Source organism: Microtus oregoni, unplaced genomic scaffold (assembly GCF_018167655.1).
Source record: "Microtus oregoni isolate MIOR12 unplaced genomic scaffold, Mior012 000009F_ref0000495, whole genome shotgun sequence".
Lineage (NCBI taxonomy): Eukaryota > Metazoa > Chordata > Mammalia > Rodentia > Cricetidae > Microtus > Microtus oregoni.
The window spans coordinates 20,585,553-20,611,113 of NW_024543068.1; the positions used below are offsets into that span (position 1 = coordinate 20,585,553).

At 52.5% G+C, this 25,561-nt stretch overlaps 2 protein-coding genes across 10 annotated transcripts in view; one reads left to right on the forward strand and one right to left on the reverse strand.

Annotated features, from left to right (window-relative positions):
- Sptb (spectrin beta, erythrocytic) overlaps positions 1–10,259 on the forward strand; it is a 128,702-nt gene extending 118,443 nt beyond the window's left edge. For both annotated transcript variants that reach the window (XM_041658187.1, XM_041658188.1), the window contains exons 33-36: positions 4,084–4,343; positions 6,695–6,868; positions 7,167–7,209; positions 7,377–10,259. In XM_041658187.1, coding sequence (XP_041514121.1) covers positions 4,084–4,343; positions 6,695–6,868; positions 7,167–7,209; positions 7,377–7,544 — 645 coding nt within the window. In that variant the 3' untranslated portion in view covers positions 7,545–10,259. The remainder of the gene's footprint in view (positions 1–4,083; positions 4,344–6,694; positions 6,869–7,166; positions 7,210–7,376) is intronic.
- The window catches only part of Plekhg3 (pleckstrin homology and RhoGEF domain containing G3), a 43,802-nt gene continuing 28,500 nt past the window's right edge, over positions 10,260–25,561 (reverse strand). The window contains exons 4-19 of one of the 8 annotated variants that reach the window (XM_041658190.1): positions 25,202–25,271; positions 24,883–24,929; positions 24,631–24,781; positions 24,410–24,541; positions 24,071–24,253; positions 23,818–23,910; positions 23,467–23,553; positions 23,230–23,263; positions 22,791–22,889; positions 19,671–19,760; positions 19,229–19,267; positions 18,795–18,814; positions 17,907–18,212; positions 17,282–17,395; positions 13,476–14,895; positions 10,260–13,079 (exon numbers count right to left, since the gene is read on the reverse strand). In XM_041658190.1, coding sequence (XP_041514124.1) covers positions 12,340–13,079; positions 13,476–14,895; positions 17,282–17,395; positions 17,907–18,212; positions 18,795–18,814; positions 19,229–19,267; positions 19,671–19,760; positions 22,791–22,889; positions 23,230–23,263; positions 23,467–23,553; positions 23,818–23,910; positions 24,071–24,253; positions 24,410–24,541; positions 24,631–24,781; positions 24,883–24,929; positions 25,202–25,271 — 3,625 coding nt within the window. In that variant the 3' untranslated portion in view covers positions 10,260–12,339. Of the gene's footprint in view, positions 13,080–13,475; positions 14,896–17,281; positions 17,396–17,906; positions 18,252–18,794; positions 18,818–19,228; positions 19,268–19,670; positions 19,761–22,790; positions 22,890–23,229; positions 23,264–23,466; positions 23,554–23,817; positions 23,911–24,070; positions 24,254–24,409; positions 24,542–24,630; positions 24,782–24,882; positions 24,930–25,201; positions 25,272–25,561 lie in introns of all 8 variants that reach the window. The other 7 variants (XM_041658191.1, XM_041658189.1, XM_041658194.1 and 4 more) reach the window with 7 other exon arrangements.

Genomic DNA, 25,561 nt, shown 5'->3' on the forward strand with positions numbered 1-25,561 from the left:
TACACATCCAGGGAGAACAGAGAACGGCCACCTCTTCCTGTCTCTTTCCTAGTTTATCTACTCTCAGGACCTGGGCAAGATTGGTCCTTCTGCCCCAGCCATCCGCCAGCCTGACCTCTGATCCCACTAATGGATGGGGCCATGGTCCAGCTGTTTGCTGGGAAATCCTTGATGCATCACCCATCCTAGAAAGGGGCAGTAACTCATTTCCAACACTGCTGGCTTCAAACTCATTCAGCTAGGCCCAGGCAGCCCAGGCAGTGGGTGGGTCCCTGGCCAGAGACTTGGCTCCTTTGGTTCCCTGACCACCTGCCTGCCTAGGCCTATCCCAGGGTCCTGTGCTGCCTACCTTTCAAATTTGCAAGGCCTTTTTTCAGGGAGAGAAGCAATGCCGTGGACCCTTGCCCTGACTCCATTAGCATGCTAGGTAACCCAAATCCTCCCTGGACTTTATGGAATCCAGTTTTCCAATCTCTGATAGGACCAGTTGATTCAGTTATTCCCCAAGACCCCTTCTCAGCCTCAAAAAGCCTTACGAATGTCTTCTCACCTCCCATGGGGGCTCCATCTGTCCCTGGCACCCCCAGCTTTCTCCAGTGGGACTTGCTTTCCTAATAAGGCCTTCATTGCTGACTCTACCTACAATGCCCCTCCTCCCTGAGGCATAGCTGCAAGTCAAAAGCCCCAGGGGAAATTCCTAATCTCTTATGAATTCCAAAGGAAAGACTTCTACAACCATGCTCACGGTTTAGGCACACTATGAGCAGGGCTGACCTTAAGCTGGGAGGCAGCCCTTCTAAGCACTGCCTTTATATATCCTGACCACGGATATATAAGGCTAGGTAGAGTGTCCCTCATAGACTTCGCCAAGTTGTGAGATCTTTGGAAAACTCCGAAGGTGAATTACCAGGCCCTTCCACTCCCTGTTGACCTCAGCCCTGTCTACTGTCTTTTTCTGCCTTTGCCTTCGAAGGAGGCACCTTCTCCTCACCCTCATCTTTAAGCTCTGTGAGCTTCAGGACAAATCAGAGCTGCCCTGAAGGGCTTTACTACTTCACCGTAGTGTCCCTGTTTCTGTCTGGAGCCTTGGAATAGTCCAGCTGAAAACAGTGGAGGAGTAACGGGCAACCAGCATGCCCTCAGGATTCCCCATGGAGGAGTCTTTAAGGCATCCTGAGAATCCCATACTTGAGACAAAAGAGTATTTGAGGCAATCTCTCACTGACCATGCAGGCACTGGCCACAACAGTTCAGCGGAGCCAGGAGATGGGTCTGGAGGACTTGGGATCATAACAGCCAACATTTGCAGATATTGTCTTACTCTGCGGGGCTTCAGATCACCCATAAAGTGGACGCAGGTGCTGCCCTACAAGCAGACAGTATCAGGAAGGCTTGGTGACTTGCTGAGTCTTCTCCTGTTCCTTATGAATGCCTTGGGACTTAGCCCCAGGTCTCTCTGACCCAGCATGTGGGCCTTGGGCACTAGAAAAAGTGCGGGTATACCGTGGGGCATGGTTTGATGGAGAAAAGGTGGGCTACTATAGAAGGGGTGTTCTTTTCTTTTCCCTCATCCTCCCCTACTCCTCCAGAAGTTGGCCAGACTTCCTTGGGAGCTGAAGAGATGGAAAGTCCCTGGAGCCTATCCATCCTCTCTGCCCTCCCCTGTATCCACCTTCCTTCCAGCCAATCTTCCTCAGTGTATCTCCCGGATCCAGGAGGGAACTGAGGACTCCCAAATCAAACCCTCCACTCCTCAGTCATTTTTGGTTTCTCCCTCTCAGGTCTTGACCTTTGTGTGGGGTTGGAGGCAGGATGTGCTGAAATCCACTCCAAAAGCAAGACCAGAGAAGAAACCTTTGCATACACTGGAAACCCCCAGGTTTCCAAGCTAACTTGTAACCCAGCCAAGTTTGTTCAAAAATGCCCCAGCTCCAGCCTTGGCTAGTCCCTGCCTGGGATGCAATAGGAAGGAGTCAGCCCTAGCTGAATCTACCTTGATTTTCAAAGGCCAGTTGCTCAAAGGCTGGGAAAGAGGTGGGATTTAAAGCATAAGGAAGCAACTGCAATAGGGCAGAGGCTGGGAGAGGGGTAGGGAGACAGGCAGCTGAATGCAGCCCTCTGACAGACAGGTGGCCTTCCTCCTTGCACTGGGGTGGCATCTTCTCCCAGACTTCAGCTTCCTCCTGGCCTATCTCTAGGAGAGACGGAGATAAGAAAGTGGGAGGTATTGGGCTCACACATCTATCCTCTGGACAGAGTCCCTTTTGGGGACAAGAAAGCCCCATTAGACTCGAGTCTGGGGCTGAGAGGCAGGAGATTGCCTCCAGAACTTTCTATCCAAGGAAGGAGGTAGGCTGCATTGGGGCCACAGGACTCCAAACTGAGGTTTCAGGTCCCATCCCTGCCATTCCTCACTAGAAGATAACAACGCAGGCATTTCAGGGCCTCAGAGCTTTGGGGCCGATGCATGGCACACACTCTGAGATAGAAACTCTTCATACACAGAGAATAGTGGCCTCGCCGCAACTCTCATGGGATCCTAACAAAGGAAAGGAAATGGAATAAAATGCAGGCTTGCCCGATTCTGGAGTAGAGTTTCCTAATTACTTTGTATACCCATTAGCTATATGACATCCCAAATGTCATTAACCTCTGAGCATTGCTTTTCTCATTATCTATAAAAGTGTTTGGTCAGTGGTTTCCCTTCCTCTGAATGAAATGTTACCGGACCCCTGCTTAAGCACTTGTTTAAAGTGATGGGTACACACACAGCTTCTCCAGTCTTCTCCCACTTGGCATTCCACAGCGCCACCTCAGGCAAAGCCCCATCATTGCAGTTGTTAAAAGTACCCACTTTCAGTACCCACACCCTCGACCTTCTGCTTCAGGACAGGGAAATGCTAAGCTCCCAATGAAAGGAACATGACCTGCTCTTTCCTGGCTCCTCCCTGCTCCTCCCCAACGTTCTTCTGAGCCTCCAGTCAGTTCCTGGTGCAGGTCAGACAGAGCCAACTCCAGAGCGGTCCCTTTACTGTTTGAGTAACTCTGGTCCTCCAGGGCTCCTCAGGCTTCCACACATGCCTTCTAGGGACACCTTCCCACCTTCTCCTGAGGTGAGTGGCAGTTAGCCACAGGGATGATGCGCTAGCCCCACGGCCCAAGTAAAGCTACCTTGTTTGGTACCCAGTCAGACGACCCTCCTATTGGTCTTGCCTCACTTGGCAAAGGAAGGGTAGCTGTCCCCACATTCTGCTGCCTTTAGTACAAGGGCAGGTCAAAGAGGCCCTGTAGATGTCCAGCTAGGAAATGGGATGCCCTCCTCTCTTCACCGGCACCCGATACCTCCAGCAAGGAGCTGCTTCCCTCGCCCGACTTGGTCTGCAGGGACCCCACACAGAGGTAAACACCACAGCCCTTCCACAAGACAAGCAGCCAGTGATGGTTAGGAACCCCGCCCTATCTGACAAGTTCCCACCCGGTGACAGGAGAGGACTTGCCAGAGACAGAAGAGACCCCATTTGTTTTATAATAAGGTGAGGGGATCACGCCTCAACTTTTGGGCTAAGATCCAGCATAGTGTAAGGTGAGGGAGACTTGGGGCTTTGGTTACAATATGAAGGTTACGGAAGAGTACCCAGTCAACACTCTTGTCCAGGTGGCTTGTAATGTGTCCACACGGCAGGCCCTTTCTGCAGAGAAAGTCTTTCTAGAGTCCCGTGGTGTCCTGAAGTTGGAAATATCTGGAGGAAGCCGGGTTGGAGCCTGGAGCAGGCCTTAGAGAGCTTGGCCACAGCCCTGAAACCCATTCATGATGCGTTAATCACCAGACCCTTCCATCTCTTCTAACAACCCTCCTTTGCCAGTTAAGATGGAGATGGGTTTGTGCTACTGTGAAGTCAGGGAAACGGAGCCAGAGTCCAGTGAAATGAGTAGGCAGCCATCACAAGCATTATAGGAGAGCTGGGGGTAGGTCCAGCAGTTTGCGGTAGAAGAGAAGTAGGTTCAGGAGGAAAGCACCAAAGAGAAGCTACCCCTGGCCTGAACCCTCATGAAGGCATGCTCCTCTCTTGTGCCCCTGAGCAGGGGGAAGAAAGAGGAACATGGCCTCAGGACCTGCAGCCACCACCCCTGCCAGGACACCACAAGGATGAGCAGGAGAGATCCGTTGGGGAGGAGAGGCCTGCCACAGAGCCCCTCTTTAAGGTCCTGGACACGCCCCTGAGTGAGGGTGACGAGCCCACGACGCTGCCAGCCCAGCGGGACCTCGGGCACACTGTGCAGATGGAGGGCTACCTGGGCAGAAAGCACGACCTAGAGGGGCCCAACAAGAAGGCCTCGAACAGGTGTGTTGGGGAAGGCCACTGGGGAGGCTGAGCAGCTCCAGGGGTCAAGCCACCAGCAGAGCTATGAGGACACAGGTGTATGCTGGGGAGAGTGGCCATGATATGTATTATTGGGCATGGCAGGAAACAGCTATCTTGACTTTGGTTCTGAGTTCAAGCACTTTGACTTCATCAAAGATTACCCAGCTCCCCTATTTTAGGTTCCCCATTTTTAAACGGATGAGGATGGGTGATGTCCACAGCTGGCCTTTCAGAATGGGTGCTGGGCCTGGCACACGGCCGGCTCACAGTGAGCCCTGACCAGTCATCACAGGGAGCTTTGGTGTTGACAATATGGCCGTGACCAAGCCTCACTTTCACCCATCTGGATTTCCCTTTCCTTGCCGTGATCCGGGAGATGATCAGGACACGTGAATGCCATAGATGCTGGTCGAAGGACCCTTCTGGGGCCAGTGCACACCGCAGAGCCCATCATGTTCTGCCCCTGCCCAGGGTCTGAGCCAGCAGCCTGTGGCAGAAAAGAATTGGCCTCAGTTGGAGAGTGCCAAAGACAAGGAAATGGGGCAGCATTGGGAGGTAGAAGCCAGTGTTTGCCCTAGGGCACCCAACAAAAAAAAAAGATCAGCCATGTGGGGGACTAGACTGCCCTGAAGAGATTCACTGTTTAAGCGCAGTGTCCAGGGGAATGGGGAAACTACCATTTCCTGTGTGCTTGGCATTCTAACAGGGCTGGTCAGAGCTTTACATCTGTAATGGAACACTGCAGTTCCCATTTTCCAGATGGGAAAACAGTACCTCAGAGAAGTTAAGTCATTTGCTCGAGGCAGGACTGTCACTTCTTAACCACTGCCTTCCTGCAGGCGGAAGGACCCTGAGCTCCACCAGGGACCAGGGCTTTGGGAAAAGCTCTCTGCAGCCAGTCTGCCTGAATCAAGCTCTCTCTTTGGCCAGATGGTGCTTCTTCCCTCTGTGCCCTCCCAGCTCCTCACCTGCCTTCAAAAGACAGACGGAGGGAGGAGGACCAGAGGCAGGAAAGCTGAGTGCTTCTCAGTGTTCCTTACGATAAAAACTCAACAACACGCCTCCCGTTGTCTGTGCAAGAGCTCAGGACCTTCGTGTTCTCCAAACACAAGCATGGAGACGAGCCTAGACTTGCACAAATCTGGTGTTTGAGGATTTTTTGTTTCTTTTTTTCTTAAATGATAGACAGAATCAGACATGCCTCTACTATCAACCTCAAGACAAGTCTACGCTACAGACTTGAGATCCTGGCTCAAAAAAACAAACACAAACAAACAAAGGGGGGCTAGATCGGTATACTGAGTACAATATACATGCACACACACATATATTAATCAAAATAAAAAGTCTAATTCTCCACACCGATGTATAAATATGCAAAGAAGCTTCAAGAAACGATCAGAATCATAGCATTTGTCTAGCATGGGTTTAGTCCCGAGAACTGTAAAATTTAAATCATGAAATAAACAGTGGCTCAGGGATGTGACTCTCAAGAAGACATGCTTGGTCTACTTGGTCTCCATAGTGAGTTCCAGGCCAGCCGAGATGACAGAATAAGATCCTGTCTCAAAATAAATAAATAAATAAATAAATTAAATTTTACACCTTAAAAAAAAAACACTAGAATTATTGGCAACAAACTGTGCTTTGGAATGTTTGGAGCTGAGGGTGGGGCTATAGCGCAATACTTGTCTAGCGCTTGCCTGTGGCCCTGGATTCAACCCCCAGTATCACCAAAAAGAAACACAATCTCCCACTGTGTTAAAGAAACATTCTCAGTAAATGTAGTTTCTTAAGCCTAAAAAAAAAGGAAAAAGGAATATTCAACACATTACTATTACATAAGTTTTCCACTATTATAAGATCTACCAATAATAGGTTACCATACAGCTATGCAAAATTATTTTTAAATAGTATTGAAATTATGAAGAAATACCCGTTATGCCTAAAAGCCTAATATAAAATTGAATATGGAAGACTGGGCATGTAGCTCAGTGATAGATGTTAGGACCTGGGCTCAATTCCCAGGGGGGAGAGAGAGAGAGAACAATATACACTATAATCTAACTTTAGTTATCTCTGTTGAGTAGAAAAATGTGAACAGAACAGAGACCCGGAGGACGCAGTATGGGAACAATAGTTACCTTCTGGTGGTGAAATTATGTGCAGATGGTTTTTAACTCCCCCCCCCCTTCTTTAAACAACAGAATCTGGTACTATTTATCCATGAAAAAAAAAAAAAGGTGCACCACAAACAAGCTGCAAGGCTATAGGATCCGTGAGCTGCTATACCAAGACCACAGGTGACCTGCCTGTCCACATTGTTGCAGGTCCTGGAACAACCTGTACTGTGTGCTCAGGAACAGCCAACTGACCTTCTACAAGGATGCTAAAAACCTGGCCCTCGGGGTGCCCTACCACGGCGAGGAGCCCCTGGCCCTGAGGCATGCCATCTGTGAGATTGCTGCCAACTATAAGAAGAAGAAACATGTATTTAAGCTGAGGTGAGCCTTGCGGCCAGCACCTCGGCCTGACCCCTATGCCTTTTGAACCTTTATGCTGAAGGAATAATGGCCCAGCAGAGACCCACTGTAGCCCAGCTCCAAGCTGGTGTTGTTCCTTGGGTCTTTTTTTTTTTTTTTTTTTTCAACAGTCTCGTAGACTTTTAGCTTTCTGGGATGGCCTGCTACCCTAGAGGGGCAAGGAAATCCTACTTAGAGGCTGTAGGATAGTGGCTAGCTCTCTGCCCAGGCAAAGACTTTCAGAGATAGTACCACAACCCCAAACCCTTTGTCTTCCTAGGTTAAGCAACGGCAGTGAGTGGCTCTTCCATGGCAAGGATGAGGTAAGTATGGGTGACCTAACTCAGAGGAGGCTAACCATGCAGTGGGTGGAAACCCGACACTCATCCCAGCACTCCCTAGGAAGGGAGCGGTCAGAAGCGCACGCCTCCCTTCATGGCCCCAGGAAGGCTGTGCACCTCTAGACTCTCTGACATGTCCACGCCCACAGGAGGAGATGCTGCTGTGGCTACAGAGCATGAGCACTGCCATCAACGAGTCCCAAAGCATCCGTGTCAAGGCACAGAGCCTGCCTCTGCCTTCCCTTGCGGGTCCTGATGCCAGCCTCGGCAAGAAGGAGAAGGAAAAGAGGTTTAGCTTCTTCCCCAAGAAGAAGTAGCAGCTGGAGGCCCCCGTGGGCGGGGCCAGCCAGGCAGCACTGCGGCGTGCGTGCATCGGGACGTGTAAGGACCAGGAGCCCACGGCCTTGATCTCCACAGCGGCCAGTCCTCCTCCTGCCTGCCACCCCACTGCCTGCAGCCTGCCTGCTCAAGTTGCTGGGCCGCAGGGCCCACACTGCGCCGCGATAGCTGCCTTGCCTGCCTGGCCTCCCCGGCCTCCCCAATGCCTGCCAATAGCCCTCCACCTCCCCTATGCCATGCAGCTGGCTGGGCTCCAGGGCAGGAGGCCCAGTCCCTTTGGGGCTAGAGACGGTTCTGGGTTCTGTAAGGCATATACTCTCCTCTTCCTGCCCCCAACAAGCTGGGAAGCCTGATGGGGTTCCTCCAGCACTGCCCACGACCACAGCAACTGCCCCTAGGGGGTCACTAACCACAATCAGCCAGGAAAAGGGATATTGGCAATGGCTGCCCTGCTTCTCCGGGGCAGGGGAAAGGGCCTTCAGAGCCCCAGCTCTGGGCTTGGTATACCAGCTGATGAGGTACCAAGGGGACAATAAGGGGTGTCAAGCTTTGAGTACTGCCAGCCTCCTTGCCGCTGGGCTCCCTCAGAAATGGGACTCTCTCCTCAGGGCTAGCATGTCCCTTTTTTGTTTCCAGAGTCCTGAGTAAATGAGCCTCCTGCTCTTCCTCTTACGGCACCCTTTGCTCCTCCTAGCATTGGGGAGTGTTAGAACCAGAAGCCCTCATACCACTCCTTTGGAAACTCTGGCTAGAGCCTATTAGGGCTCAGGCCTCTGCTGCAGGAGGGACAGAAAGGTCCCAACACTGCTTAAGGTTCTGCCTCTATACTGCGGCTCTTTTCCCCAGTTGCAACCAAACCAGCAATATGTGGCCAGGGCTGGTGTCAGATACGAGCTGAATATCCAGGTCCTGCAGTAAAGTATCACAAAGCTAAATGCCCACTATGTCCTCCCATCCTACCCCATACAGTTGGTACCCGGTCAGTGGCTGGACACAGAGCTCTGTTTATTACCAAGGGGTGACAAAGGCAGGCATGTGACACAATTACCCCTGGAACAGAGGGATGGGTGTTGGGAACATAGTCGTAAAGGTATGACCCCTGCTGATAGGCTTCTGCAGGCCTAGTCAATTCTGGGGGCTCACATGGTATAAAGGTCTCCAAACACCTACCATTGTTCTCCAAGCATCAAAGGGGGCTCTGCCGCCCATTGCTAGGGAGCGTTCCCCATGCCTGTGGAAGAACAGGACTGCTGGTCCTGAAGACATTCTCTGCTACACAACTGGAAGCAACACAGCTCCAGCCCAGCCTGGCAGCTGGAGTTAGGTGGAGTCAAGGCAACAGGCCTTTTCACCTAGGAGACCATCCGTGTCCCCAGGGATCACAGCCAGTTTCTACTGCCTTCCCCATGGGTAAGGCTCAATGGGAAGCACCCAGTTCCTAGGCCTCCCCAGAACCCCTTGTCGACCAGGCAGGTATAACTCAGAGATCAGGTGCACCTTGTGACCCCCCAACACATGAGTATGAATGCAACCCCAGTAGATAACAGCCACTGAGGCTACCGTGGCCATCGGGCCCTGATTTTCTCATCTCCGCAGCGTCTTTACTTGGCCTTGGTGTACAGGACCCTATAGCCCTCCCCTTCTACGGGGAACACAGTGGGCACCATTCGCCAGCCTTTTTACAGCTGGAGAAACCAAAGCAGCAGACAGGGAGGCACGTGCACCCTGACAATAAAAAATGCCATGGTGCATGGAGAGAAGTTTGACTATCTCTGGGCTCCGTGCTGAAGCTTTGGGTGGCAAGCAGCTCCCGCAGGCACTTTCCTTGGTCTAGTCTTTGGGGGCAGGGGGCATCAAGGGACGGGGGTCTACATTTCCCCTCAACACGTACCCATGTAGCACCTGAAGGGAAGGCTCCAATGGAAGAGCTAGGATCTCATCTCAAAGGATCACACAGGCTAGTCACTGCACCGCGACCTACCATCACAAACAGCCCCCCCCCCCCCTACTTCTCACCCACATCATCCAGGCCCCTAGGCACGGAGCTGACTCTGCAGGTGGCCAACTTTGGGGGAACTCTGCATTCCAGGGCTAGGCTCTCCCGGTGCCCTGGCAGGCTGGTTTTTCTCCTGGTATTTTCTACTTTGCGGTCTTCCTTGACAGTACTCCCAAACTGGGTTAACACAGCTACCGTCCACACCAGCATAACAGGCTTCCTCCCCAGGGTAGTTGGAGGAAGCTCTCTGGGCTCGGTCAGACAAGTTCCCTTTCCCTGTCCCTTTGTCTTGGGCCATGGCAGACGGGCTGAGGAGGAACAGAGAGGGTCCCGGGACCCTCCCACCCCACCTCCACTGGTACTAACAGAAGTCTGTGTAGGCACTCCCCCTGACCCCCACCTCTCCTTCCTGCCTATTGGAGGGCAATAGGCCCCCTAGGCTGGCCCTGGATCTCCCTCCAAGAGGAAGCAGATTCAGAGGAAGCGGCCAGCAGGCCACATGGCTTGGTCCCTTGGACAAGCAAGCTCAGGGAGGACATAAGACAAGGTGACTGTAGAGGAAGGCAACCCTGTTGGGCACACAGATCATGCCATCTGGGGCTGGTCCTGGGGCTGGCTGGGCCTTGTCCTCCACCTGCTCAAATGTGCTTCCACAACCAGAGGAATCCCATTTACTAGTTTTTCTAATAAATCAATAATACTCCATGTTTGTTTCTGTTTATTTGACTAGTCTCGTCTTCCTTTGAACTGAACTTCAGAGGACAGGTACCATGGAAACAGAGGGACCGCTAGACTTTGGTTTCTTCCTGAGAGGATTACGGGCTGACTCTGTTGGCATCCAGGCCCTAAACCCATTCTGAGGCCCCGAGGAAGCTTGCTCACCCATGAATTCAATCAACTCTAGATCAAAGTCATTCCTCAGCACTCACGGTGCATGCTGCTCACTACAGGGTGCAGGAGCCTGAGCCCTAATCTGTTTGGTGATCCATTTCAGGGTTGTTTGGTCTGGGTGGGATACAAGACTGCCAGGTTCCAGAGGCCCCTCAGATATTCTGATCGGTACCAGTGAAAGCAATGATCCCTGCCCAAGGTTCCCAGGCACACCTAGACGCGGAGTGTGAGGAGCATCCGAAAGACATTAGCTACAACTGCTGAGGCTCCACGCCTGGGTGGCATCACAGTGACTCACCCAGCCTTCAATCTGGAGCTGAGGAAAGTACACAGTTGGGTGTCCCAGCTAGCTGCCAGTAAGGCTGGGGCAAGAGTTTTGAGTCATCTATCTGGCGCTTTTATGACTGCTATCAGGTGTCACATCCTGGGATGGGCCTGCTCAAAACCGGTAGCCTTCTTCTCAGTGACGACCAAAGGGCCACAGAAGACTCGGAGCAACTAACAGGACATGGGCTAACGCGGTCCTGCTCTGCTCATGCCCAGGAGGCCACCACTCACCTGATAGCGGGGGACTGGATGGACCAATGTTTGTTCAGATTTAATCCATCCTCCTAAGTTGGAAGATTCCCCAGGTCTTAATTCTATAGACTTGCAGAAACACTCAAAAGACTGACCTCTCTATCAACCACCAGGGCTCCTCCTTTCTGGCCTCAGACAGAACAAACCAGATGAAGTAAGGCTGATCTTCCGTGGAGAAAAGGGGCCACCCAGAAATGGGGCATTCCTGGTCCTCTGCAACCGGACAGTTCTGTGGATGCTGCGAAAACAGGGTCCACCCTAACAAAATGCCTGTGTATTCCCACAACATTGCAAACCGCCACAGGACATTTCTAAGCCTCGGCCTTAGGATCCCTGCTCCTAGGAGCTGGAGAGGGAGAGAAGAGGAAAAGGCACAGGAAAGTTGCTTATCTGAGGGGTTCTGCTTGCCCCTCGCAACTCCAGCGTGTTAGTATAATTTTGTCTTTGGGAGAAGGCTCACAGACAGGATGCTGGGCCGTGGGGTGGACCAAGCAGTGCACAGAAGCAGACGTGGCAGACACAAAGTTCCCATCTCACACTCTGTACCCCACCGGACCTGGGAGCACCCTGGTGTCTCCTGTTTCCTGTGCTTAGACACTGAGTGAGCATTCCATGTCCCTTGACCCGTGAATGATCTTCCCCAGAGGGGTCCCCAATAAGGAGGCCACACGCAGGTTGGTCGGATGGCCAGCAGTGGTTACTGCACCATTGGCAAATAATGAAATGTGTATTCATCAGCAACAACCACGGGGCCAGCAAGACAACCTTCAAGAGTACCTGAACTAAGTCCGTTACATTCTTTACAGGACACGTGTGCGCATGTGCGGGCACGCTCACACTCACACACACATACACGCTCACACACATGCATCCACACACCCCACAGTATTGAAAGCAATAAATTATTGGCCTCATTCCCGCCTAGGTCCCAAGACAAGGCAGGTAAAGAGCAGAGTCTCCCCAGGCTGCTTCCTAGGTTTCCCCTTGGCTCCTCAGCCAGGCAGTGGCCAGCCAGTAAGGGAAGCCAGGACAGGACTTGCTTTCCTTGGGCAGAGTAAGCTTAAATAAAATATTTGGCTTCTTATCAGAGAAGTATTTACAAGGTAAGTGGCTCATCTGGGCCTAAGGAAAGTTCTCATAGGACCTCCCTGGGGAGGTGGGGACGTGCCAACACAGGTAGCAGGTGAGTTCACACATGCTCCCCAAACCGGTTACTCTTCCAGAAGAATGGAGGCACAGCCTTAGCGAGCCAGGCCTGGTGGAACATGCCAGTCCTCGACATGGTCGCTCTCTCCTTCAGGGGTCAATCAACCCACAGAGTTCAAGGCCTGGAATTTCTCCCTCAGGTTTCTCACTCTACCCTGCTTGTTTGTGTCTGCTGGGTCCCTGGAACCTTCTTCCTTGGGCTGGTACTCTGAAGACTCCAGGAAACCTTGGCCCTGCCCTTTCAAAGCTACTGGTGAACTCGGTTCCTTCCCACTGCCCTCCTCCAGCCCCATAGTGGAGCTGGGATGGGGCCCCTTCTCCATGACAATCACTCGCTGGTTGTTCTCCAGGGTAAGGTCTGCAGTGATATACAGGGATTCCTCTCCATTCAGCCTGCTTTGGGGAGGAGACTCAGGAGGTGGCGGCTGGGAAGTCTCCCCATCCCCCTGGCGCCTCTTTGTGTTCATACTGCTGCAGCGGCCCACCTTGCCAGATACAGAAGGCTCTACTATGTTCTCAGGCAAGGAGCGGCTCCGGTTGACCAGCAGGCCACGCGGCCAGCTGCTCTCGGCTTGGGCAGCCTTGTCGTTGGATGTATACTTGGAGCAGAGCTCTCGGACATCAGGCCAGTTGAAGGTCTCCGTGTCGAAAGGGCTGAGGGGGCTCCGAGTGGAGGGCCGAGACCCCGAGGACGCGCTTCTTGGGCTGAGTGCAGAAGGGCTGAGGGAGAACCGGCGTGGGGAGGTCTCCGCAGCAGCAGCAGAGGAAGTCTTGGAGGTGCCCTGTTCCTGAGCCATCAGCTGCTCATAGCTAAGGAGGGATAGCACAGGCTTCCTCCTGGCTGCAAAGAGAGAGAGAACAAGCTACGTGAATCACTGTGGAGAGAGAGAAGGAACCAGGAGGGGAGAGATGGGAGCCATCTTCAGCTGCAAGTGGGAACTGGAGTGTACAGGAAGAAATCCCACTTTACCCTCTCCCTGGTAAGAAATGAGGCCCTAGCTATTTCTCCAAGCTTTCTCTGCTCACATTGAAGAGCTGGGGAGAGGGAGGGGGCAGACTATGGCTTCAGTCAGGAGAACAGGATGGGTCAGAGTGTAAAACAGATTGCCAAGGCTCACTGTACATCAGTGGTGCCTGGGGTCCAGCATGGCCTCTTTAGAGGTTATTCCCCAAACCCCACAAAAACACTGGATTCTAATTGGCTTTCCTACTCTTAATCCTCCTACCCCCATCATACCTTTGCCCCCCGACAGCTCTCCAGCTTCCTCGGGCTGGCCAGAGATGGCGGGGATCTGCTCATCCCTGTCAGGAGATGCTTTATCCCATGGCAGAGGTGGCCTGGCTGCCTTGATGTTCTTAATCCGGAGGCTGTACTGGCGGGCCAGCTGGTAGACCTTGTTCTTGACCCGCTCACTCATATGGCTGTCCATCACATGGGAGAGCTGCATGATTCGGGGGTGCAGTGGGGTGACCAGCTCCCCCTGGACACTGCTGCTCAGCTCTCTCACCAGCTCTTTCAGCTCCCGGGCCAGGTGGGCTGGGTTGGGTTGCTCGGTGGGAGAGGCACTTTCTGGAGAGGCCACGGCAGACTCCTCGGTGATAGCCCCCAGCTCGTGCTCCTCCAAGATGAACAGCGGCTCTTGGAGCTCAAAGCCGTTGGCCTGGCTCTGGCCAGGCCCTGTCCGTGGACTTCTCTCTGAGGATTCCATTCTCTCCCATAGCTTCACGATTTCTGAAGATGGGCGGAATTCAGCATCTGTGATGGGAGCTGGGTCCCCTGTGCCTGACTGGCTGGGTCCTGGGAGGTCAAACAAGGCCCACGAGGCTGGCCGAGAACTCCCTGGCCTCTTGTACCCAACTGGAGCTGCTGGCTCCGAATCTGGCTTGGGGAGGCTGTTGAACCTGGACACCGAGCTCCGCACCAATCCTTTCGGGATGTAGGAAAGGCTCTCCCGCCGCCGGATGCTGAAGCCTGCATCGTGGTGCTCTGCATTTTCGTAGTAGTTCTTGATTTTGTCCAGCAACTGTCGGTCTCGGGTGGACAAGGCTGATTCCTTCTTCTTGCAGGAAGATTTGTCCGGTTCCATGGGGCAGCCTGAGCCTGAATTTGGAGATTCCGTTCCATTGACGGAAGGGCCATTGTCTGTAACCATGTCTGCATTGATGACCACTTCTGGGGTGGGGGGATTGCTGAGGGAGTCCCCAGTGCTGCTCCATCGGGCTAGGCCCTTCTCACTGCCCTCCAGGCTAAGCACACTGCTGCTCCGGCTGATCAGCCGTGGTGTCCCAAGGCTACTGGACTTCCCATCCTCCATTGCCAGGCTGCTCCGCCGAGAGAAGCTACTGGCAAACCGCTCGGCGATGACACTGGCCTGGTCCAGCACTGAAGGTGGCAGCAGGCTCTCGGGCTCCTGGGGAGCTCCCAGTTCCTCCTCTTCCTCCTCGCTACTCAGGGCCTTAAGGTCCTCAGTGCCCTCAGGCTCCACAAAGTCCGCCACATCAACTGGACCATCTACCTGCAGCAGTCCCTTGGGGACATGGACCTGTGTTTCCAGAACTTTTGGAGAGTCTGGCTCTGAAGGCATCTCCTCAGTGCTGGGACCTTCCAAGGCAGTCAAGGCCTCCTGTTCAGCCCCAGGCTCAGGGTCTGTCTCAACCTGGGAGGCAACAGGGAATATATTAGGGGTGGGGGTGAAGCTCCTTCATGAGGCTTGGGGGACAAGATGGCACAGCCTGCTCTCAGGCCAGGTGGAGGTTCTGCAGCTTAGGACAATCAGAATGAGCAGGACTCAAAAGGTCCATTTATTTCTCTAGCTACCCTGCAGCTGGAGGACAGGCCCATGTCCTCACACCCAAGAAAAACAGCAGAAATGAAGAAGCGTGGCAGCCTCTCTCAGTGGCAGCCTGCATGGGAACTACAGGCACAGTGTGGAGACAGGCGACATAGTTTCCAGGGGTGGGGGCCACATAGGCAAGAAGTATCTTGGAGATTCCCCTGCCTGATGTCAAGGCAGCTTGGGAGTCTAGGAATCAAATCCAGGAATAAGCAATTATGAATGGATATCCCAACTTCCCCAAGGGACCAAAGATTCCATGGGGCCAGGAGCCAGAGGACAATTCAACTGTGAGCTAGATCTCACTGTTGGAGGTGAGCTCAGTCCCACAGCGGAGAGAGACCCGACTTCCAAGCTGTGTTCACTGGTAGGCACATGGCCACATCAGCACTTAACACTTGGAAAACTCTCTCTCTCCCTAACCCCCTTCACCCCACAGTAATAAAGGTGAGGGCAAGGATTTGGCTTCTATCAGCCAACCTGTCTTAGCACCTGTGAGCCCAGTGTCTCTGCATATGCCCAGCAGATGGGCAAGGAGAAAGCAAACAGGAGAATTCCCTCCTGACCAGCTGGTCACTGGGCCCGTAAGGTGCTGGCATAGGCAACTTCCCAGAGCAGTCCTCTGGGAGAAGATCAGCATGGACACAAAATTCGGAAGCATCAGAGCAACTCCATAATCTGTAGAGCTGCACCGCCCACCACAGTAGCCACCTGCCATTCTAGCATCTGAGATGAGGCCAGCCCAAATCAAGACCTGCTAGGAAGGTAAGATACATCCAGATTTGTATCTTTGTATCTGTGTATAAAACATAGACTGGATCAGTAATTTTACTTTGGTTCTGTTAGGCTGCATAAAATATGACATTAAAATTCACTTTTTCTACCCTTTTGAGACAGATTCTCATAGAGCCCACTATGGCCTCACACTTGCTATGTATCTGAGGCTGGCCTGAAAGTGTCAAATCCAATTGTCTCTGCTTCCTGGGTACTAAGACTATAGGCATGTGCTATCCTGTCCAGCTTCTCTTTCCTTCCTTCCTTCCTTCCTCCCGTCCTCCCTCCCTCCCTCTCTCTTTTTTTTTTTTTTTTTGGTTTTTGAGACAGGGTTTTCCGTGTAGCTCTGGCTGTTCTGGAACTCACTTTGTAGACCAGGCTGACCGCAAACTCACAGAGATTCACCTGGCTCTGCCTCCCCGAGTACTGGGATTAAAGGCGTGTGCCACCACCACCCGGCTTCTTTTTATTTCTTAACGTGGTTACTAGAATATTTGGTGGGCTGGTGGCATAATGGAAACATGCATGACTAGATTCTAAACAATTTCAGTTCCACATAGGGCTCACCACATTCTAGCATTCCTAGACAGTACAACTGCCATGGTCTGAATCTTTAGTGGTATCCCAGAAGACTCCTGTTAGAACTTGCTGTCCTCTGTGAGAGCATGAACAAGTAGGGCCTTTAGGAAGTGACTCCATCATAAGGGTTCCATACTCACACCTCATAAAAGAGGCTAAAGGAAGCGTCCTTGCTGTGAGGATGTGACCGAAACAGAGAAGAGATTCTCATCAAAGAGTGAACCGGCTGATGGTGCCTTGATCGTGGACTTGGCAGCCTCACTACTCTGAATGACACACTTTCATTGTTTACAAGCACTTAGTCTAAGATATGTTGTTATAGCAGCTTAAGTGGACAGTTATATTTCTATCTAGGGCCATCTAGGTTCTCAGCTCTGTCCTCACTGAGGCTCACCTGGGGTCTAGCTCATGACTTCATTCTTTTAACTTTGAGAAAACAAAGGAGTTAGGTCCACTGCCCCCTCAGACGCTGCCTGGAGCGTACCCTGTCAAGCAGCTTTTCCAAGCCTCTTTTCTTTCTGGAGTAGTTGTGAGGTACCCAATGCATATGCACAGTCTATCCCTTTGCCCAGGTGGCCACAGCTAGGACTTAGGCATCCAGCATAGTTTTCAGGGCATGCTCACGTCCCCTCCAGGCAGCCTGTCCAAGGGTGCCCAGGGAAGGTCACCTTTGTTTAATTCATAGAAACAGGCTGGTTGCTAGCCAAACCACACACCCCGAGGCTGGCCAGGCCTCTGGAAGGGGTGAGGGTCAGGAAGTAGAGAGTTCCTTTGCTCAAGACACCCTGCCTGTAGACCTGGAGATACGAACACCAGGTCCCCTGAACTATCTCCCTCCCATCTGCTTGCTGCTCACCTCCGGCAGGGAAGAAACAGACTCGAAGCTCATGCGTTTCTCTGCGCTGGTTGGAGACCGGTTGCTGGGCCTTCTACGGCTTTTAGAGTCTTCAGACTCCCTGTGTCTCTTCCCCTGCAGCAAGCAGAAAGAAGTCAGTTGACAACTGAGACCTGGTCCCTTCTGCATTCCATTCCAACATGGACAGTGGTACAGTCCCCAGAGGTACAGGAAGTACCCAAGAGCCAGTCCTATGCCCAAGCCATTCCAAACAACCTGAACTGCCAGGTCCAGGGCCACAGAAATCCTTTCAAAGTGTGCAGTTTTATAAAAACCCAGCCCACCTTCCCTTCCAGATGCAGTGAGTTGACCTTCTCACTTAACGGATGCCGGTTTTCCCCTCCCCGCAACCCTGTTAGTCCTGCTCAGTGGGTAGTATACCAGTGGGTACCCGGTCCTAGACCGGTGCATGCCAGGGGCTCACCAGGGCGTGACAGTGAGTGAGTTAAGAAGTTGCTGACAGCTGGGGGGGGGGGGAAGGGACGGGGTGGGCAGGGTGGGAAGGACACAGGAAGGGACTCTCAGAAGGACATGCACATGCCAGGCTAACATGCAAAGAAGAAGGGAGATCAAAGAGACACCTCACCATAGCACCCCGGGAGAAAAGTAAAGCGTTGGCTCGATAGTGCCAGCAGTGGAGGGCAGCCAGCAGGGAGCTGGCAAAGTCAGCTACCTGCTCGGCCACCGCTAGACTCTCCTCCTCCTCCTCCTCCTCCGAGCCCAGGAGCTCTGGCCCAGACACCTTCTCACTGCCTTCATGCCCTGCCAAGTCTTCCAGGGAGACTGGGAAGGTCTGCTGCTGCTCTTCCTCCTCCACTATTTCCTCCTCTTCCTCAAGCTCCTCCGTGGCAGCCCCCTCAGCCTCTGGTTGCAGGTCCTGTGCAGGGGGTAGCTGCCCAAAGTCCAGGAGGGCTCCGTCACTGCCTGCATGCTGTTCAGAGCACAAGAGCCCCCTGTGACCTGCCCTGTGGGCAAACCCCCTCCTGTAGGTAGCCAGAGATGGCTTCATATAAAAATCTACTCCTGCTAGGTGGTGGTGGTGCAACGCCTTTAATGCCAGCTCTCGGAAAGCCAGAGGCAGGCAGAGCTCTGTGAGTTCGAGGCCAGCCTGATCTACAGAGCTAGTTCCAGAACAGCCAAGGCTACATAGAGAGACCCTATCTCAATAAATAAATATTAAAACAACAAAACAAAAAAACAAAAAATAAAACCTACTCCTAGATGTCAAATGCTGGCCTCCTCTGGAGCGGAGCATTTTATGTGGGAAGGGCTGAGATCCAGCTGGGAATAAAGTGTCTCCAAATGAGCTTATATATCCCGAGAGGAGGAAATAAGAGGACACAGGCCAGGCAGGCACCACAGGGTGGTGCTGTAGGAGGAAGACAGGGAGGGTCCCTAAGGGCTGACCTGGGCAGTGCTATCCACACTCCCTCCTTCCAGCCCCCTTCTCTGGCCTCTGAGGTCCAGCACTCACCTTCATTCCTGCTGCTCTGGCTGCTGACACCACCACAGGGTCCAAGCACACGGTGGGAGGAGCATGGAGGAGGACACCAGTAATAAAAGAGAGAGCCTCTTTAGAGAGACTGGAATCCCTGGGGGAAGTCTCACAGGGGTCCCTACACTCCTGAACCCCTCCCCTGGTCCTGGCTTTCAGAGGGATGGCTGACAGCTCAGAAGCTCAGCAGAGAGTAGCACAGGTCTGGGCAGGCTGCTGGGTGCCCACACTGCAGCCGAAGGAAGGGCATGGTGTATGGGCAGGGGAGCCAAGACTCTCTGCAGACATCAGGGATGAAGAACAAAGCCATATTCCCTCTAGCTTATTCTCCATAATCTCCAGCCAGCTTACTGCCTGCTTTCACTCTCCCACCCCACCTAGAGAGCCCTGACTGCCCTTCCGCACACACTCACCTTTGTCATTCAGCTGCCTGAACAGGTGTCTGGTCGGCTCTGAAGAACACAAACGGGCAGTTAGCACAGGCCAAGAAACAGCTGCACCTGACCTGGGTCCCAAGCTCACAGAGCCACCAGCCCATCACCGCCAGCCCAAAGTCCACCCTAGCTGGCCCCCAGCCACCCTAGGCCTCAGGGAGGCTTTCTTCACAGTGTTACTGAGGCCCCAGCCACTTCTCCTCTGCGGCACACAGTGAACGGCTCAGTCCTTGTATTAGTATGCCAGGCAAGGCCTTGGTTATGGAGTCATCTGAAGGGATCGGCCCCATGCTACCCACTTCAGACTAGCTAGCCACTAGCCACATTTCCATCTCAAGCCCCTCTACTACAGCATCAGCACACAGCTACGCCCCCACACCAAGCCCCTCATAGCGTGCAAGCCGGAAAGCAGGGGTCGCACCCGACTTTCTACGGCCCTTAAGGCCTGGCATCTCCAATCCTTGCTGCCTGCTGGGAAGTGATGCCCTGTTGAACAGGGTATAACCAGGCTCTGGGGACACAAAACACAACTATTAGGCTAATGGTGTTGTTACACTGTACCCAGCCTTTCTGGGGACAGACTGGAAACAGTGCTCTTCCAGAGGACCCAGGTTCAATTCCCAGCACCCACACGGCATCTCACAACTGTCTGTAACAGGGGATCCAACACCCTCACACCATTGTACATAAAATAAAGTTAAATAAATTATTTAAAAAAAAAAAAGAAAGAAAAACAGAAAGTAAGCAAGCCCCAGAGACCCTCCTGCCTCTAACTCCCCAACAATGGATCAGAGACACATACAACTATAGATAGCAAGCTATTAATGTGAGCATCGGGAATCCAACTCAGGTCTCATTCCTCTGTGGCAAGCATATCAACTAAACTATCTCCCCACCACCCTCAGCAGATGTGAAAATGAGAAGAGGCGCATCTGCCTAGGCACCTGCTGCTGAGCCAGATCCCAGAGCACACAGGGTGGAAGCAAAGGACCGACTTCCCAAAGTTGTCCTCTGACCTCACACAAATGCCACCACCCTTGAACACACATATTAGACACACACAGAGAAATGTGTGTAGTTAAAAATAGAAGATTTTAAAATGTAACAAAGCGAGAAACAGAAATATTCTTTTCTTTCTGTTGAAAGCTTATAATAAGAATGTTTAAGAGTTTAAAAGTCATGACAGATCTGACTAATCTCAAAGTGGACTTGTCTGCCTGACACAGCTGTCTGTGTCAAAGACCCCAAGGCTCAGCCTGGGCACCCAGGCTGTATAGCATGTGGTCTGAGTCCTTTTCACATATAATTCTTGCCAGTCCATCAACTGATCTCTCCCACACAGGAGGAAGAAGAGTCGCTATAGGGAACATGCTAGGAGTAAGAGGATGAACACTCCTCGGTGTCATGGAAGGAATGTCACAATAAACATAGACCTGAGATGCAGGCCATCGCCATGGCAACCCGCAGTGCTGCCACCACCACATCTGGCAGCTCCCACACCATCAGTGGCACTGAAGCATCAGTTCCAGAAAAGGAAAAGTGCATCTGTGGTCAGCGCCCTCTTCTAGAAGGCTCCAGAAGAAGAGGCATGTCTCAGGAAAGTTGATGAGTCTTTAAAAAGCCAACTCTCTTAGTATTCATTCACAGGCTAAACTCTCTGTCACATGGAAACTTCAGCCTTGCCCATTTGCTCATTTCCTGACCGCCCTGGATGGCTTAAGTCTTGAGGTGGAGAGGCGACAGTTTTACTGAGCTATAATTCACACACCAGACACGTCACCTGTGTATAAAGTACACACTTCAACAGCTTTAAGTGCCTTCACATAGCTGTACCCCAGTGCTGTGTGTGTGTGTGTGTGTGTGTGTGTGTGTGTGCGTGCGCTTTTCTGGGTTGAGGCATCTGTTGTGGTACTGAAAACTTGAACCTAGAGCATCAGCACATTAGCCACGTGCCCTGCCATTGAGCTATATCTTTATCTCCTAGGGCTAAAGTTCTGATGCTGATGTCAGAACAAACCATAGAATTAATACCATGACCATCCTAGATAGCATTAATTGTTAGCTTGTCACAGCCTAGAATCATCTGAAAATTTCAAATGAGTAACTGCCTTTATTGGGTTGGCTTGTGGGCATGTCTGTGATGGATTTTCTTGATTGCTCATTGACATGGCAGGACCCAGCCCACCGTGGAGGGCGCCATCCATTCCCTAGGCTACGGTATAAAGAAGCATTCTGGGCATAAGCCTTAGTGAGTCAGGTAGCAAGCAGCAGCCTCCATGGCTCCTGCTGTATGTCTTGGCTGGAAAGTGAGCTCATCGGTCACAGGTAATGCGTGGAATAGCAAGCAGGTCTGCCTTAAGTTCCTGCCTTGACTTCCCTCAATGACCGACGATGACCTAGAAGTGTGAGCTGAGCGAATCCTTTCCTCTAAGGTGAGAGCATTTCATGGCAACACCAGAAAAGAAACTGTAACAATTGCCTGAATACTTCCATGTGCCAGACTCTCTCAGTGCCGAGCTATGGCAAGCTAAAAGGGGATGTTAGAGAAAAGGGGAGAGAATTATAGAAAGGAAGAGAAATACAGATGGCCAGAGACCAATAAAGCAACACCCTAGTTTGAGGCTTTTAACTATAAAATTTATAGAACCAAACTAGGTTAGCCTAGAAAAGAGCCACCTGAAATAATAGCAAACACCGCAAACCTGAAAACTCTCCAGAGACCACCTGGCTCCACCTTCTAGAAGGTCAAAGTTCAGGTATCAATCACAAGTGTTCAAGGACCTCGCAGGTGGCGGCCAGTCAAGACCCAATCAATGCACTTGTGACTACAGCCGAAACAAGAGTCTCAATCTAAAATCATTTGCTCTAAGCTACTGGTGCATCGGCCTCACTTCCAGACTCCACCATGGATTAATCCAGGTCTGTCCCTGGGCCTCAGCCGTATTGGTAAATGAGAGAAAAGTGCAGAAAAAAAAAAAAAAAAAGGAAAATCAGCCACAGAAACACCCACACCGTCACAGCAGAACTAAGACTGAAAAAGCAAGGTTTTTCTCTTTCTAAACAGACACTTCATTCTAATAACTCCAAGAGCACATTAGCAAATCCCGTCATGGAAGAAAACCCAGGAGAGGAAAATCGTACGACCCAAAATAAATATTTCCTGTCTGGATTTGGTGCCACTTGGTCTAAGCTATTTTCCTCCCACCCAGCCTCTGCTCTGTCTCTCCAGAACTATCCATGATGTCCAAGTGCTACTCCCGGCTGGGCAGCCACGCAAGGAGGTCTGGGTGGCTAAGAAGAGACTCCAAGTCCTGAATAACAAACAAATACTCCCAGGCCCATGAACAGGTGGACAGCCCCAGGGAGCAGAGGAAACGTCTGGTGGAGGGCAGCATGGGCGCAAAGAGGAAATGGTCCACAGACCACCCTCCTATCTCCCCCCAGTTTTCTGAAAAGAGTAACACCCCCACTGTGCAGATGATCCCCAGCCTGGGCCAGGATCCTATAGAGAAAGTTCCTGTCCACAAAGCCCTTCTCTTACCAGACTGCCGGCGTCCTTGGCGCACGTGGGTAGATACCTCATCCTGGGATGACCACGCCTTCTTCAGCCGCTCTGGGCTGCAGCGATACCTACTGGGATCTGTAGCCAGGAGAGAAACAATCGGGCCTTTTGCTTCCCCAGCGGCCTACCAAGATGCTACCCGCACAAGACCAGACGTCTTCCACCCACACCCACCTCAGATGGTCCTAGATGCCTCTGGAGGTCCCCCAGCATCTATCTTCTTGCAACTGGGGACTTTAGCCACTGAGAGTCCAGATGTTTTAGCAGGAACGTGTTGCTAGTCACACAACTGATCCCCACCCAGCCCTCGACAGACAGAGTCCCCATCCTTTCTAGACAAACAAGCTTTGCCCAAGATATGGCCTGACCTAACGATGTACACAATCAAGAACAACACAGGCAGAAAAGAGTGACTTACAGTAAGAGTCCATTTCCAAGATGGCTTCCTTGGCCTAGAAGGGAAGGAGACCCCCACAGTAACCACCTGACTGTGCCTCGCCTGCCCACCGGGGGACTCACACGGGGTCATGCCATGGCATGTGCCAACACCCGCTGTCCACCAGAGCCAGCAAGGGAGGCTCTAACAGATTCTTGGGACCTGGGTGAGGGGACGCGCTCTCCCCGAAGCCCATCTGAGAGAACCCTAGGAGCCAACCTTCTGGGGGATGGTGGCATGGTGGTTCTCCAAGATGAGTCTCTTGATGTGGTGAGTCCAGCTCCGTTTCTCCTCCACTGTCTTGGCCTAGGAAGGCACAAGGAGAAGGAACAAGGTTTATTATTCCAGGTCAAAACTGCCTAAGTACACTTAGGACTTCTGCCAGGGGCGGGAGGGCAGAGGGAGTAAGAAGGGCTATGCTAGGGTGTCTGCGTACACCTCGGAGAGGTGGCCGCGAGGATCTCACCTTTACAGACGGAGACACTAGGGCGTGGGGGCAGTCAGGGAACAGGGAGTCGCATGCAAGTGTGCTTAGACGTTCCCCAGTCCCTTGCGTAGGCCGCTCCTCACCTGGATGCTGTACTGCTGCTTGCTGTGCTTATAGTGGGTAACGGTGAAGCAGAGGGAGTCTCTGGTGCTTTCAATCAGCATCAGTGAGGAACACTGGGGGCAGAGAACAAGATAAGTCAGCAGGAGGGAAAAGGACCCCAACCCTTGAGACAGTCTCAGAAGTCAGCAGGCACTGGAGCCCGATGAAGCCAGAGGGAAGCTGAGGAGCCAGGGTCTGTGGAGAAGGGAGCATAAGCGAGGACAGCTTCGTTACCGGAATGTGACCCTTGTAGACGAAGTGATCACCCCGCTTCTTGGTGATGAGCAGTATCTTGTCAAAGAGGAAGAAAGTCCTCTCGTTGCGCACGCGGTGTACGCGGAAGGTGGCTTCCAGGACCAGTTCTCCATAGGTGGTCAAGTCTGGCCCCTTCCAGTTAATGAGCAGTGACTGGATCTCCTGCAGCAGAGCGGCCCGAGTCAGGCCTCACTGTCCCCGGGGAGGTCACCCAGTCCTCTCACCCCAAAGGCTTCCATGGATACCACCCTTCTACTCAGTTAAGCACGGTGAGAGTACTCCTTCTCCCAAGCCTTGCCACCTCCCAGGCCAGGGCACCTGCAGCCGAACCGCGTGCTCATGCCTCCTCTTCATGTCATTGATGTACCAGGCCACACACGTCATTGTGTCGATGGCATCCTCTACCACCTCGAAGCCATCCTCTTCTTCATCAAAATGTTTGGCGATTTCCTAGACCAAAGACAAGTGTCTGGGAAAAACCGGTTCCAAGGCTCTGCCCAGTACCCCAGCACAGATCCCGGGCAGGAGCTCCGCACTACCTGGAGTAGCAGGTGGTACTTGAGGATGCGCTGAACGGGCTTCAGCAGGTAGGAGCCCAGAGGCAGGGAGTGCTGCAGCAGTGCCTGCCGGTCTCGGAAGAACTTGGCCTGCTGCGTGTCCTGCATGCACTCCGTCAGGGCTGCCACTGAGCTGGGAGAGGGTAGAGTGAGCGTTACTGCCTGGGGGATGTCCGGTGAGGAGGCAGGAGCCCCACACGCATCAAATGGCCCCCTCTCCCCAAAGTCACTCACTTGGGATAGTTGTTGCAATACTGAGTGTAGATATCAAACTCTTGGCTCTAAGGAAAGACGGGGAAAAAAGAAAACAAAAATGATTTCAGGGAGAAGCTCATCTGACTAGAAAACATGGGGAGACCAAGGGACAGGCTCCTGACCCCCTGAGCACACTGTCATCCCTGAGACCCTGCAGAGCCATCTTTGCATCTGTGTAGGGCATCTCATCCACCCACCAGCTTTGGACAGGGAGCCCCAGGACTCAAGTGTCATCTTACAGTGGGAACGTCTAGCCTAGAAACATGGGACAAGGAGCAAGGATCTGGTTCTTTCTTACCCTTTCCACAAAGCAGCTGGCCACAGCCACAGGGTCACTATTGCAGCTGTCCAGGTCTCTGAGAAGCTGGCTAGGTGAAGGGAGAGAGGCCATTAGACCCCAACGTCTTTAGCCACATCTGTAGCTCCACACACCCCTGCCCACTCCCTCAAACACAGATCACGGCCGGGCCTGGTGGCGCACTGAGTCGCAGCTTCCACCCTGACTAAACCTTGCCCCAGGCGGCAACCACAAAAAGAATCCAGCATGCCACAAAAACAGGGAAACACACGTTTTCAGCAAGCAGCAGCAGAAAAGGAGCTACCAGTACCCACCTCTGAAGGGGACACAGCTCCTCTGTAGGCAGGAGTCAAACACACA